Source organism: Notamacropus eugenii, chromosome 4, assembly GCF_028372415.1.
Source record: "Notamacropus eugenii isolate mMacEug1 chromosome 4, mMacEug1.pri_v2, whole genome shotgun sequence".
In the NCBI taxonomy this organism is placed as follows: domain Eukaryota; kingdom Metazoa; phylum Chordata; class Mammalia; order Diprotodontia; family Macropodidae; genus Notamacropus; species Notamacropus eugenii.
This window is the reverse complement of record NC_092875.1, coordinates 409791514-409806781: the sequence shown is the minus strand read 5'-3', so window position 1 is coordinate 409806781 and position 15268 is coordinate 409791514. Positions and strand designations below refer to the sequence as shown.

General features: G+C 35.0%; 1 protein-coding gene across 1 annotated transcript in view; it reads left to right on the top strand.

The window, feature by feature from the left end:
• Positions 1–15268, top strand: part of ITGA2 (integrin subunit alpha 2) — a 135573-nt gene that overhangs the window by 96856 nt on the left and 23449 nt on the right. The window contains exons 21-26 of the mRNA XM_072605657.1: positions 4014–4106; positions 4769–4845; positions 4944–5027; positions 9421–9523; positions 10952–11062; positions 14036–14140. Coding sequence (XP_072461758.1) covers positions 4014–4106; positions 4769–4845; positions 4944–5027; positions 9421–9523; positions 10952–11062; positions 14036–14140 — 573 coding nt within the window. The remainder of the gene's footprint in view (positions 1–4013; positions 4107–4768; positions 4846–4943; positions 5028–9420; positions 9524–10951; positions 11063–14035; positions 14141–15268) is intronic.

Genomic DNA, 15268 nt, shown 5'->3' with positions numbered 1-15268 from the left:
CACTTGCCTTCCTGCTTTTTCTCACTCTAGAGTCAGACTCTTGATTTTTATTAAAAGTATTTGTTCTGTAAAATTTGGGTTCAATCAAAAGGCCATCCTTAAATATCTAGGAGGCCAGGTATGGCCTCAAGGCGGCAGGTCCCCCTAGATTGTGAATCTAGACACTCTATTTCCTAATGCTGTACGCTTTCACTGGCTGTCCTCCACGCTAGAACTCTCATTTGTCAATTCCATCTTCTAGTTTCCCTTATTTCCGTCAAGACTCAGCTAAAGCCCCACATTCTGCAAAAAGGCCTTTCCCAATACTCCTTAATCTTGATGACTTCCTTCTGGTATTGTTTTCAATATCATATCACATGTGTATATGATATAGATACATATCTAGACACATATGATATAAATACTTATATGTATCGATACACATACACATGTGTATATGTGAATACATTCATGCATTTACATATACACAAGTGTATGTTTGTATATACATAGGAGTATGTGCATATTAGCATGTGTATGTATGAGTGTACATGCATGTGTACATATGTATGTACAGATTGTGTACACACACACACTCATCTGGTCATTCTATAGATAATTGTTTGTATGCTATATTTTCCATTAGATTGTTGAGATCTGGGACTGTCATTTGCCTTACTTTGTATCCGTACTGCTTACCACAGTGCCTGGCACATACAGGTGTTTAATAGATGTTTGTTGACTCAATTTGATCCCTCAGTATCCCTATGTTTCTCTAAATCACCATGATCTTTCTAGTCATCATATCTTATAGCAAATAATATCCCAACACATTCACATACCACCATTTGCTTCCCAGTCAATGAGTTTCTAGATTTTTTTTTTTGCCTGGAGCAAAAACTTTGCTCCTAGCTGTTGTTGTTCATGAATTGTTTTCAACTGATAGGCTTTTATTTTCTTTCCTCATCTCTCTTCTCCCATTCTTAAAAAAAAAAAAAGAAAAATCCTAATAAGAAATATGCATAGTCGTGTTGGCCATGTAAAACATGCCTGTCTTATGCTGCATCTTGAGTCTGTCACTTTTCTGTCAGGAAGTGGGTAATATTCCTCATTACTGGTCTTTTTGCATTGTGGTTGGTCACTGTGTTGATTCATGTTCCTAAGTTTTTCAGAGTTGTTTCCCTTTACACTGTTGTTATTGTGTAACACTTTTCCTGGTTCTACTCATATTAATATGCATCACTTCATGTAGGTCTTCCCAGGCTAATCTGATATCATCCTTTTTGCCATTTCTAATGAGGTTTCACTCTATCTATATGTTTTGTTCTTTTGTTCATTCATTCCCTAATTGATGCCTTTTCTTAGTTTCTAGTTTTTTTTGTTACTATAAAAGGGGCTGTTTCTGCAGGTATGGAAAATGTCGAAAAATATGTGCAATGTATTGTAGGCTTCCCATCTATGAAAAAGGTAGGCTGAGAATGTCTTTTTATATCTCATGTTTTATTTTTTATAATTTTGCAGTATTCATTTTTTGTTTTTTCCTTCTTCCCATTTACATTGTCATACTCATTCTTTATATTATCCTCTTTGCTTTGATTACTTCATTCTGCATTAGTTCATGGAGATCTTCCCATGTTTCTGTATTCATCGCATTAGTTATTTCTTATGTCACAGTAACATTCAATTACATTCATGTACAACAGTTTGTTTATCCATTCTCTGATTAGTGGATATCTACTTTTTTTCTAGTTCTTTGACCTCACAAAAATTGATAACAGAAATATTTTGCTGTATACTGGTACTTTCTTTTTATCTATGGCCTCCTTAGAGCATAAGACTAGTGGTGGAACCTCTGTGTAAAAGGGTATGGACAGTTTGTCACTTTATTTACATGATTTCTAATTGTTTTCCAAAATGGTTGTACTGATTTACAGCTACACCAACAATGCACTAGTGTACCCATCTTCCCATAACCGCTCCCAACTTTAATTATTCCCATCTTTTATTGTCTTTGCCAATTTGCAGGATGTAAGGTAAAACTTCAGGGTTATTTTGATTTTTATTTCTCTTATTATTAGTAATTATTACTCTGGTGATTCTTAAATCATCTACTTTTGACATTTTCCAGATGAGTTGTTTTTAACATAACTTTTGTTTGTTTTTCAACTGTTTTTATATATCTTGTTGTTTCATGGAATCATTACTTTTTTTGCAGCATTTCAATTTTCATGTAGTCTATTCATTAAAGTTTTATACCTCTTGTGTCAGGCTGTTTATTATTTCCCCATTTCCTTCTTCCATATCTCATTTCTTTACCAATTTCCCCTAGCACCTTCATTTATTTTCAAATTATTTCCTCTAGTGCTTTTGTTCCATTTATAAAATCATTTTGGTTCTTTAGAACCAGACTTTGGCTTCATCTCTTCTAAGGATTCTAGTTGAACTTGTGCCCAAGCTGTATTGTTCTTTGAGACTTTTTATATGTTTTAGAGTTGCTCTCTTCTTCAACATTTATGTCTTGAGCATCCCTATAACACTAATAGCTCTTTATACCAGGATTCTTTTTTGTTTGCTCTTTTTTCCAGCTTTCCTTTTTGACTTTGATCTTTCAGTTAGAAGTAGCATTGGAGATAGTCACATAGCTGCTACTTCTGTATTTATTCCTTACTCAGTACACAGTGCACATGACCACTCCTTGACTTGAACTGCCAGTGTTAGTCACAGGGTCCCTTCTCTATCCACACTGGATCTGTGACCCCCTACTTGTTAGTAAGTGACAGAACTTCCAGGTAGTACCTGTTTCTTCTTGTTGCACAAGGTCAGAACCCTTACTATCAGATCTGGAACTTCTTCTTCGCTTGGTGTACCATTGCACACAGAGAGACAGATCATCAGTGGTCTTTCTGCTCGAATGCTCCAAATGGCCATTCCTGGCTAGATTCCATCCTCAGTGTACATAGACTTCTCTGTCCTTTTGTTGCTGACCTAGGCTGAAAAAAAATGACTCAATCTGATATTTTTTCTTGGACTTTCTAATCAAAACTCAACTTGATGGATTTTCTAGATTTTTTATGGAATAGTTGTAGGAAAGAACTCAGCTGTGTTTCTTCCTGGTACTTTGCCCTCTTGGCTGGTTTTTTCCTCTCACCTTTTTTTCCTATTACAAAAAAAATGTTGCTATAAACATTTTGTCATATTGGACCTATTTTTTCTTTTTTTTCTAACATTGACCTACTTGGGACATATGGGCAGTAATTAGATCTCTGGCCCTAAGGGTGTGAATAATTTGTTAACTTTCAGTTCATAATTCTACCTTGCTTTCCAAAAAGGTTGGAGCAGTTCATAGTTCTACACTAGTATATTGGTGTGCTTGATTTTACACAGTCCCTTCAACATTACTTCTGGCTTTTACCAGATTTGGTGGTCAAGAAATGAAAGACCAGAGTTACTTTGATTTGCACTTCTCATTATCAATAATTTGAAGCATTTAAAAATATTGTCGATAGTTTGTATGCCTTCTTTTAAAAAACTGTTCCTCTCCTTTGATCATTTATCTTTCTGAGAATGCCTCCTCATGAATTTATTTTTTTTTCAGAAACAATGTAATGGAAATTCAAAATAGATTAGGCTAAACTCAAAACTCCAAGCCCACTAATAACAGAATCCCAGAATATTCAAGTTGTAAGGGACTTCAGTGACCATACAGACCAACTCATACTCAAAAAGAAACCTCACTGTGATATTTCTCACAAATGATTATCTATCCTTTGACTGAAGACCTCCTAGAAGGGTAAAGTCACTGTCTTTAGTAGCAGTGCATTCTATTTTTGGACAGCTTTAGTTATAAGAAGTTTTTCATAGAATATAGCCTAAGCTTTCAAGTTCAAAATGATTTTCAAATGGAAAAAAACTTCACTTTATTATTAAAAGGAAGGTTCATGAAACTTACATAATTATATATATATATATTTAATCAGTCATGCTTATACACATAATCATCATTTTTGTGTCTTTTTTTTGTGTGTGCCCTTCAGGTTGATGGGACTGAAGTTTCATGTCAGTTGGATACTTCCAAGAAGGTTCTTACCTGTCATGTTGGCTATCCTTCTATCAAAAGGGACCAGCAGGTACTCTTGGCTTACAATTCAAATGTGCTTTAGCTTCAGTGCTCCTAGTTCTTCATCAAGTAATGCTGATTAATTTAGCAGTTTCACAAGCAAACTCATAAGACAAGTGAAAGAAAAGGACTCATCATTGGAAACAAATTCTAAGTTGATTTTTTCTTTAAATGTTTATTTGAATTGGGTAAATTAGGATTTTTCATGTATTCTAAATTTGGGGAATAATTCACAATCTGTGTCTGAGTACAGTATTATCTAAACCTATTGTCTGCCACTTGTGAAAATGCCAGGCAGGAAAGTCCAAAGACTGTCTCCTGACACTAACTCAAACATAGTGCAAATATGATAATTTCAGGGAAACTATTTGGTACTGGATTATATGTGCAGAATGTCGATGTAAGCTTTGGGAAGGATGGGGAAGGTGAAAGTGAGTCTCAGTTTGGTAAAAAAAAAAATTCTGAAGGTAAAGTGAGAAAGGATATATTAGCAACTTTAGTTGAGAATGACAAGAATCTGGCAAATTTCTACATTTTGATATAGATCAAATTCAGAATCAAATTGGGTGGGTTTGCTATTTTTATAAAACACTTTGCTGATTGAGTGATTTATGAGAACTTCTCTGGATTTATTTATGCATTTATCTATTTCTTTGGATTTTATTTTTGTAGGTGTCTTTTAATATAAACTTTGACTTCAATTTCCAAAATCTTCAGAATTTGGCACGTGTCAGTTTTCAAGCTTTGAGGTGAAATATCATTAATTGTGAAGTGGGCATGGGTAGGTTTTATACTGTATATATTTAAAGTAGAATCTTAATTGTTTTCATCCTTTATTTTTCAATAGCGAGAGTCAAGAAGAGAAGGAGGTAGACAATACAGTCATCTTCGAAATTCCCTTGCTGTATGATGCAGAAATCCATTTAGCGAGGTAAGTGGAGTGTCTGTAATATATTGCTTTTTGGATTATTAATGTGTCCATTAGTGAAGAGTTCTTTTCTTCCACTAACTGGAATTCCTTTCTATGTTAAGAGTTTATATCAAAAACCTTTGCCCAAGTCAACTAGCTGGCTAACAGGTAGGTTTTGAGTGATGCTTTGGGGCTTGTATGGGAAAGTACATCTCTGTAGGCTTATGGATCTATTCAGTCTCATGTTGCCTGGGAGGGGCTTCATACCCAAAAGAGTTTCATATCCCCAACAGAATGCTTTCAAGTTCTGCCAGCCAGAAGAAACCTTAGCATTGCCAGTAGCCAGCATCTATGTGCCTGAAACCCAGAATTTTATTCTTTAATGTAGAAACACATTGCATTATACACACATTGGTAGTCAGTGAACATATGATTGATGACTAAATGAATAAATGCAATGATGGTGCAAAACTTAGGTCAAACATGAAAAAGTAAGAGAAGTCTGAAAGAAAATTCATTGTTACTTTTTTCTTTCTGAAATGGAAACCTATAGAGCAGCAGCAGAAGCATTTTGACTGGTAATAGTCACAGTGAACGTTTAAGGAAACTGATGTTATCAAGTGAACATCCCACACATTATGAAAATCTCAGTGGGTTCACAGCATCTATTTGTCCATTCAGAAGTAGTTTGGCAGCCTTGAACGTACCAGAGATGTGCTCAAGCCAATACCCATTAAACTTTGGGTCAGTATCACTATAAAGCACATAGGTCACTGTTCTCAATCTGCTGAAACACTCAAGTGAACTTCTAGCAAATTTGGATGCCCCACCCAAAGAGGGCAACGCAAATTCCATGGTGGCAACCCATGAGCCAAGTATCTAGAGGTGGTAGGTTGTCGTTGCTTCTTTGTCCCAGCCCCAAAGGTGCCAGATATCTAACAGTTTGCTGAGGGGGAGGAAAAAAGCCCAAAAAATTCCTTAAACACAGCGCATGCCATCTAGTCTTAAAGTTGAAATATGAGCAGCTGTGAGAAAATGGTCTCAAAATGAATGAATCTTAAATTTTGGACACAAATGTAAACAAAGTCTAGGTTACTGCACTTATGTGGAAATTGTTAGTAAATATTGCCATTGTTACACTGCACCATCATTGGTAAAGTAAATAATTGAGGTCAAGTGTGTCCACCAGAGATGGTTAGTATCATGTCGTCCGATCTTTTTTTTATCCCAACTGTATCATCTCTTTCTTGTTCTGAATTGTTTGTTCTCATTTATTTCTTTCTTACTTTTCTGCACAATGTTACCCTAGGAGTTTCTTTTAACAGGAAATGGATATGGCAGTTTCTTTTTTACTCATCACAACCTATATATTTGCATTTGCATTATCTTTGACCCAAAAAAGATACTCAAGTGATTGTAACATGCAAGTCTGTGTGTTTTTGGAGCAACATATTTTAGACAGAAATATCTGCATTTTGAGGGAAAACAAGGCACCCTGTGCTTTTGTAGCTCATAGTCCTCAAACTTCATACCTTCCAAAAATCAAGGGAAATTGCACAATTAAATGTCATAAGCAACATATGTTGAAATGCCCTCCAGGTGAGTAAATAAAAGTTATTTATGAAGCACAGTTACTTTAGGATGGGTCTTGAAAAGTGGAACAACCCTTAAATAAGGGGAAAAAATAAAGAATAATTCCCTTTAAACCACAGCAGGGATTTAGGAAAGCAGCATATCATTACATTTCAGAATTTGGCCAGTGCTCCAGAGCTTACACTCTCTGGAAGGTACTATGGAATCTTCCAAGAACACAAAATGTCAAACCTTTAGTTTCTCAGTGGGGTTTCCTCTGTTCCATGGAAGTTATAATAAATTGGTTTGTCTCATATAAATACATTACCAGATTGATATATACATATATATATACATATATATTTATTTCCTTATGGCACATTTTTCTTTTAGTAATTTGGAAAACTATAATTACAAGCAATCCTCCTGCTCCAATAAAATAAATTCCTTATAAAGGAAGGAAATTTGGGGATTTGAGGTTCCAAAAGAGACGCAAGCCTCCTCCATGTTAGAAAATTTTCCTTCTAAATTTTCCAAAAATCTAGTTGGTAGGAGCACCGGTCTTGGAGTTGTCATAAGACTTGTAGTAGTAGATTTGATATTTAATAGTTGGTTGACCTTTAGCAAGTCATAGACTCTCTGAGTCTCAATTTTCTGTATTTTAAAAAAATTAAAATTATTAAAGGATCATAGATCTAGAATTGGGAGAGACCTCAGATTGTTGGATGTAGTCCAACCTCTTTAGTTAACAGATTTATCGACTAAGGCCAAAGGAGACTGAATGACTTGCCAAGATCACACAAACATTCAGCATCAGAGCTGAGATTTGAGTATCAGTCCTCTGACATGACAGCCAGTACTCTTTCCACAATGCTACGTCTCCTAATCATGTCTGCCTCATGGATGTGTCATGATTAAAGCACTTTGTAAATCTTAAAGTATGATGTATGTGAAAGCTGTTATATATTTGTGTATATATATGTACATATATGCACACACACAAATGTATTTTCCTTTGTAGTGAATCACTTTAAGGGATGAACAGATGGTCATTGTAAAGCGTAAACATGCTAAGGGGTATATTTTCCCTAAGGTATTTACATCCCCAGAAAAGAAAAAAGGAAGCTCTTCTTTCTGGGTTTTCTAACTCTCTAAATTGTAGACACATTTTTAAAACACAAAATCACTTATAATTAAGATTTGAACAGTGTTAAGCCTCAGGTTTCTGTTCTAGAACCATCTTAGGTTCATCATAGAAGAAATTTTTTCTTTACCTTCTTAAAGAAAGCCTCCAGACCAGTTGTGACCCAGTGTGGGCTGAACCCTAGTCTAAATCTCAATTTTCAGAGTTTAATCTGGAACCAAACTAGTCTCTTTTGTAAGGGGTTCTTAATCCATTTTTTTACGTCCTGGGCCCCTTGGGTGATGTCTGGTGAAGTCTATGGACCCATGTTTTTAAATTCCTAAAACAAAATGCTTAATAAGTACTTAATAAACAATGTAATAATTTAATAATAAATTGATAATACCTAACAAATACACAAAATACTTTAGGATTGCAAAGGAAACCAATTGTATTGAAAAATAAAATTATCAAAATATTGAAAAGCATTAACCAGCCTAATATATTGAAAATTTGAAATCCAGTTATCAAACATTATTTACAATGTTAATGGAATCCAGTTTAAGGACTTCTGCTCTAGCACAAGGGGAGTGAAGAAGTGTGTGTCAACCTACATTCACCCTATAATCAATACTAAAGAAATTAATCTATTGCTTCTTGAGGGTTTTTGCAGGTTTTTTTCATGTCAATAGTACTTTATTGGGTATCGGGAAAGCTGGGTTAACGTCCTACCTTTGGTGCTACCTGTGTGACTTTGAGAAGTAATTTCCCTTCTCAAGGTCTGTTTTCTCAACTTCCAGTTGAATCTTTAACCTTCTTTCCAGCTCTAATATTCTTTGAAAATATGTTTTAAGCCACAGCCTTTATAGTAAGCAATATCATTTATCCAATCATTAGGGTAATAAGAGCATCAGTTTAGGACTGGAGAGGATGGCAGGTGCTGTCTAATCTAACTGCATCATTTTATAGAGAAGGAAACTGAGGTCCTGATTTGACCCCAAAGCAGGACTGGACCTCAGGTTCTCTGACACCATATTTCTGGGGCTCTTTGCATTATACTGTAGGGTTCTTACATATTCACTGAATGAACATTATTTGAGTATTGCAGAATTCCACAGTGACAGTAATTTTCTAAAGTGGGTATCCAGCAGGATTAACTTCTCCAGGAGAGCTTCTAGCTGTTAGTTCTATAAGGCCATGGTGTTAAAGGCAAGTAATGTGGTAGAATACAAGGAATTCTGGACTAGGATTCACAAGCCCTAGATTTCCCTGGTTCCTGATGGGACACCGATTAACTATATGACCTTGAATATGTCATTTAGTTTCTTGGCACCTTAGTTTTCATAAAATAAGATAATCTCTAAGGTTACCTTTGGCTTAAAAATTTATAATTTTAAATTCTCATTTCTCTCATTCAACATACATGTCTTTTAAATAAAATTTAGGGGAAACATGGTGAAGAAACAGTCATTTCAAAAGAAGTTTCCTTGGTCCTCAATTGTAAGTCATGCAAATAAGATGAGAGTGGATTGTAATGAAATTTACTTTTGGTTTATTTATCAAGCTCCTTGAACTCCTGGATATTAACACTATTCTTTTTTTAAACTATTCTTTAGTATTAATCTGACGTTAGAAATATTTAGGTGAAAAGAAAAAAAATAAGGTTTCAGTAGCACCTATTAAACAAAAATATCTGGTTTTAAAATCATCATTCACCAGGTCCACAAATATCAATTTTTATGAAGTCTTTTCTCATGGCAATGTTTCCTCCACCGTGAAGACTTTTGATGAAATTGGTCCCATGTTCAGTTTTTCACTTAAGGTGAGTAAAGTGGCTGTGAGTATGGGAAAGCAAAGAGAAAATGGTGGGGAGTAAACAGAGGAGCAACAACCTTAAAAACAAATAAAAAATTTTTAAGCCATAGAGAATCTAGGTAAAAGAACAGAATGAAAACAAAATAAAAAGAATGTAGACAGGGCTAAAAGCAAGGACACAGAAGTATATGAAGGTATATGTGCTCTAAGAGGAAATCATTGTGGTTTTAGAGTTTAAATTCAACGTTTTTCAAGGAAATATGTGTATTTACTGTTTCTAACACGGTTCTTTTTCTGTTGTGTTAGGCTCTGGGTCTGTTTGAGAAAAGCAGTTTCAGTGATGCCTCGATACCACTTTTGTTTGTAATAAACTTAGCAGTTATATACAAGTAGAGACTCCTTCAAAGTCATGTTTTATAGAGATGTCTTTTTTGTAAGTAGCCAAGCAAGTGTCAGCAGTTAAGTAAAGAGAAAAACCAACCAAACAAAAACTCTATTATTTTATAGATTCTAGAAACTAAATAGATCCCATTCCTCTGCCTCTAACATAGCCACAAAAAACCTCTTATTATTTTATAAATGAGGAGAATTTGAACATTAGACTTTTGAACTAGCTTTTGATCCTGAGTTTGCCCCCTGACTTGTGGTCCAGCTTTTATCATCTAAAAATATGAATAAATCATCTCATAATTGAGGATGGGCTAAACACATGGGTAATCAGTGTTATGGGATTTTATAATACAGTTAAGAATAACAGAGATGAGGACTAAAGCACATAAGGAAAATTTGTGTGAAATGGTACAAAGAAAATATCAGTTAATTGTCATTTACACCAAGTACATAAAAGAAAAAAGTACAAACAAATACAAGGATGAGTAGATAGAAAGATACTGGAATGGATAATGGAATAACTGGCAATTTTTTACTTGTACTTTATTCTAAAATTTATATTTTAAGTATAAGTAGATGCAAATACAGAGTATCCTAAAAATCTTAGTGTAGTTTTAAATTAATAGATAGCTCTTTTATATACATATAATATTAAAGCTATTGTAGAGCTTTTAATATCATTATTACTATTATAAAGCAATTTAAAGCTTAAAACTACATTAAGACTTTGGGGGACAACATTTTCATTTAATTTCATTTATTAAGCTTTAGTTTTTAATTGATGTATTGCAAAAATCTGTATTTTTCATATACTTGCTTTGCTATATCATAGCATTACTATCAATTAATAGTCAATGTCCTTAAAGCACTTTGGTGAAAAGTACTGTGTAGACGTGGATATACACAGATATGAGAGGACTTTAAAGCAATAAGACCAATTTTCCTACGTGCCTTGTGGAATTGTTCTCATTACTTACTGTCACATAGTGAGTTTTGCTAATTAGGTCAAGTGTAGTCAATCACCAAACCTTTCTCTCTTTTTTAGATCACAACAGGAAACATTCCAACACCCATGGCTTCTGTAACCATCTCCATTCCTCAGTACACCAAAGAAAAAAATGCACTGATGTACTTGACAGGAGTGCACGTAGCCCAGGTGACTAGTCCAAGTATACACCGTGGTATCCTTGGTTCAGTATGAATACAAAAGCTAAGCAGAACACCTTTCTAAAATAAAAAGATACCATGCATTTGGGGATACAGAATGGGCCTATGATTTCTTTAGTATAGGGAAATTCCAGATGAGGAGATTCCTTCTATCAATGAATATCTTCTTCAAATATCAATGAGCATCTTCTTTGCAGCTTATAGTTTTACAAAGTTGCTTAGTTCCCAGAGAGATTAAGTGACTTGACCAGAGTGTCACAACCAGTATGTGCCAGTGATAGAAACTTAACCAAACTCCTCCTGACTTCAAGGCTGGGTCTCTATCTATTATACCTCACTACCTCTACATGTATTATATGTACTAAAAAGATCCCCAAAGATAGATATTTTGTACTGGAGTCTATGTCAAGTAATAAGCACCTACCATATATAAATATATTTACATACCACAAAAAGTATGTTATTTTATGTTATATTACATTAGGTTTATGTTATATCACATATTGTTATTATTTTATGTTATCAATACGTATTTATAAAGGACTAGAAAACAGAAAGACTGAAAGGGAACATGATCCAGTAGAAATAGTTGAGTTCATTGACAAATCAAAGTCAGAAGGCAATGTTGTCGCCTTAAGATGATGGTAGCAATGAAAGCTGGCATTTAGATAGTACTTTTTGTGTGTTCTTGCTTGATCCTGTTGATGAGCCAGTAAGTTCAGTGGCACAAACAGCATCCCCATTTGATAAATAAGGAAACTGAAGCTAGGTGAGTTTGTCACTTGACTAAGATTAAACAGTTGCTAAGTGTTAAAGGCAGGATTCAAATTTGGGTTTTTTCCTGACTCCAAATCTGACTCCAAATTCTACCATGCTGAGTTTCCTCTCTATTGTGATGTGTAAAAAGTTCAAGAGACATAGTTTCTGGGAAATTAATGATTTTATTAATCATTCTAGCCATAATTAATAAAAGGGGTCAGTGATATACTTGAATGCCAAAGACCCCTCATGGAACCTATTCAATGCCTTTGGAAGGGTGGCAGTCAACTCTGATTGGTTAGCAAGTAATGAGAGAGAATGAATATTATAATGACAGGTGGACCTATTTTAATGAGGGAGTGGGGTACATGACTTTGATTGTGTCATTTACTTCCAAATCACCCCCAGCCTTGGGCAATCTAGACAAAGCATCTTCTCCCCTGCCCACACCTGCCTGAGTGGAATCCAATGGGCCGGGATTCATCTTAGATTAAACTCTTGGTAAGTTTTTCTAGTTGAGTGGGGTAACAGCTATATCTAGATAGAATAGTCTAGGTGAGATAAATTTTTGGAAAAGGTCAGGGATTTCCCCAATAATTTGTTATTTAATAATCTTTTCTCTCACTATTTTTGATATAGTTCATATTCACCACAAGTAGATAACTTTATTCTAGGTCTTTGAAAGTACCAGTGAATAGATGAAAACTCTGTATCTTCTTCCAGTGTACTTTCGGAAAGCAAGAATCTTCTAACTGCTAGAGCACACTATCTTCCAATATTGGAGCAAGTGCAAGTGATCTGGGCAAGAGACTACTTGTACCACCTAAGCAACCTGAATGCTAATTATCTGGAAATGAATTTCATGTTTGAAAGAGCCATTAGAAGTATGAGACCAAAACCCAATATTCAGGAATGTAAAGAGTGCAGAAATCATTCCAAACCTTCTATATCCTTGTTGCAAGTAGGCTTGACTCTTTTAGAACCTAGTTAATAGAAAAGTAGAATGAGTGATAACAGAGATACAGAGAGAGATGCCAGCTCTTCTCAGCTAGACTATAGGGCAGATGCTACCTTGCAATCAGTTCTTGACCTGCTTGGCTCAGCCTGGGTTGTTGGCATAGGCGATAGATCACCAGAGTTGGAGACAAGTTCCAGTCTTTCCTCAGACATTGAGTAGCTATTTGACTATGAGTAACTTATTTAATCTTTTCAGCCTAACTTTCTTCATTTGTAAAACAGGGATCATGATAGCATCTATCTCACAGGGCTATTGTGAGCATCAAATGAGGAAATATATTTGAAGCACTTTGTAAACCTTATGTAAAAACTACATAAATCTTTAGTTTTTATTATTAATAATAGTATTATTCTAGCTATTCAACAGCAAGCAGTCTGGAGAGTCAGTACGATGCCATGAAAACAGCACTGCTTCTGAAGTTTGAAGACAGGTTCAATTCCCACCTCCAGTGCTTACTACCCATGTGACTTTGAACAAGTCACTCAACTTCTCTGTGCCTCAGTTTCTTTATCTGTAAAATGAAAGAATTATATCAGATGGCTTCTGAGGTCCTTTCCAACTCTAGCTCTCTGATTATGTGCTTAGCTATGTCTAAAACAATATTTTCAAGGGGTAGCTTGGTGAAATAGTGGATAGAGCATTGGCCCAGGAGTCAGAAGGAACAGAGTTCAAATCTGGGCTCAAATACTTATTAATTCATGTGATCCTGGGCAAGTCACTTAACCCCAATTACCTCTTAAAAAAACCAAAGAGCAAAACTAGTGTTTTCTCATTGTGAGGTGTTTTATTTTATGGGTCTATGGGAAAACCCAAATCTTTGGTTTTAGACCAAAAGATATTTGGCTAATTAGGTAGTGTTTGCCGAAATTTCTTACCTCACATGAGTAAAAAGCCAGTGCTACCCTAAGTACAATCTTCTTTCACACTGTGCTGAGAGTTAAGGGTAAACAAAGAGTAGACCACAGACAGTATAATGGGGGAACCCAAACCTGTCCAGTTCAAGAACTATTTCTTAACTACTTAGTATTTGAAAGATACTCTACATTTTTCTTTTCCTCCTCCTCCTGTCTTCCTACAGGCTCCCTTTTCCCTTTATAGACTTATTTCATACAAACTCTTAATGAAAAACATTTTGCTTTTGCTTTGTAAGTTTGAATGATCAATTGTGATTCTGTTACTTTCTAGGACAGTGATATAAGCTGTACTGCAGAAATAAATCCACTAAAAATAGGAGAAACACCTTACTCAGCATCTTTTAAGAAAGAAAACTTCCGAGATATTAAAGAATTGGTGAGTTGCACACATTAAGATGATTGTTCAAGAACTATAATTGCTTCTACTTAACGTAGTAGTTTTCTCTTTTTCAGGACTGTTCTTTTGTACTCCTTCATAATTAGTCAACAAACATTCCATTACCATATAATCATACAATATATTTTCCCTCAAAGCTGTTATGAGTTGGGGTTTGGAGAGAGAGTATTATTTTAAATTGCAGTTAACACAAATTTGATGAGGCAAAGAAAATGATTTGCACTTTTTGTTATAGACAGATAAGCTTAAATTCAGATCATTTAGAACATGCTTCATCTTGCCCTTGTATGCCTGTGCACACTGAGGTCATCAACAAGCATTTATTAAATGTTTACTGGATGCCAGGCACTGTGCTAAGGACTGAGCACACAAATACTAGCAAAGAGGAAAGGTCGTCTCTTCCCTCAAGGGGTGTACATTCTAAAGGTGTAAGATAACTCATAAAAGAAGTGGGAGCTTAGTGGCAAAGTCCTGTGAATGAAAGATAGCTGTGGTCTAAGATCTCCAAAATTGTTCTAGAAAGAACTTATTGATAAATAAGTTAAATAAATAAGATAAACCTACATGGGCTCATCCAAAATTGTAGTTTCATGAACTGAGAGTCCAGAGTTCTTGCAGTCTCACTAGTGACTCACTGATGAGTGCGGAAATGTCGCTATTTGGCAGCATGACACATACCTCCCTCCACCTACACATATCACCAGGTATTTTTTTATCATTGTATCTGATGTCTTAGGTATTCTCATTTGTTTCCTCCACATTGTCACCCACTTTTCTATGGCTCCTTCCTACTTGAAAGTGAAGGTATTAACAGGTTTTTTTTTCTTAATTAACAACTTGATAGTCTTCCTAGATTTAAAAAAAGATGGAAGTAGTACTGGGAGATCATGGGGAGAGAAATAATGGAGCATCGTAGAAAACAATTTTGAGAAGTATTAATCTAAACATCATATTTTTAAAAATGTTATCTGAATAGAGATCACATTTTCCTTAGAAATTTAGTTTGTACAAAGCCTGAATTCAGCCTATATTTTTCACTATCTCTCTACATATTTTCATTTTAAGAATGTCTTGTTTTAAAAGTACGGATCATATTGGCTAGGGGTC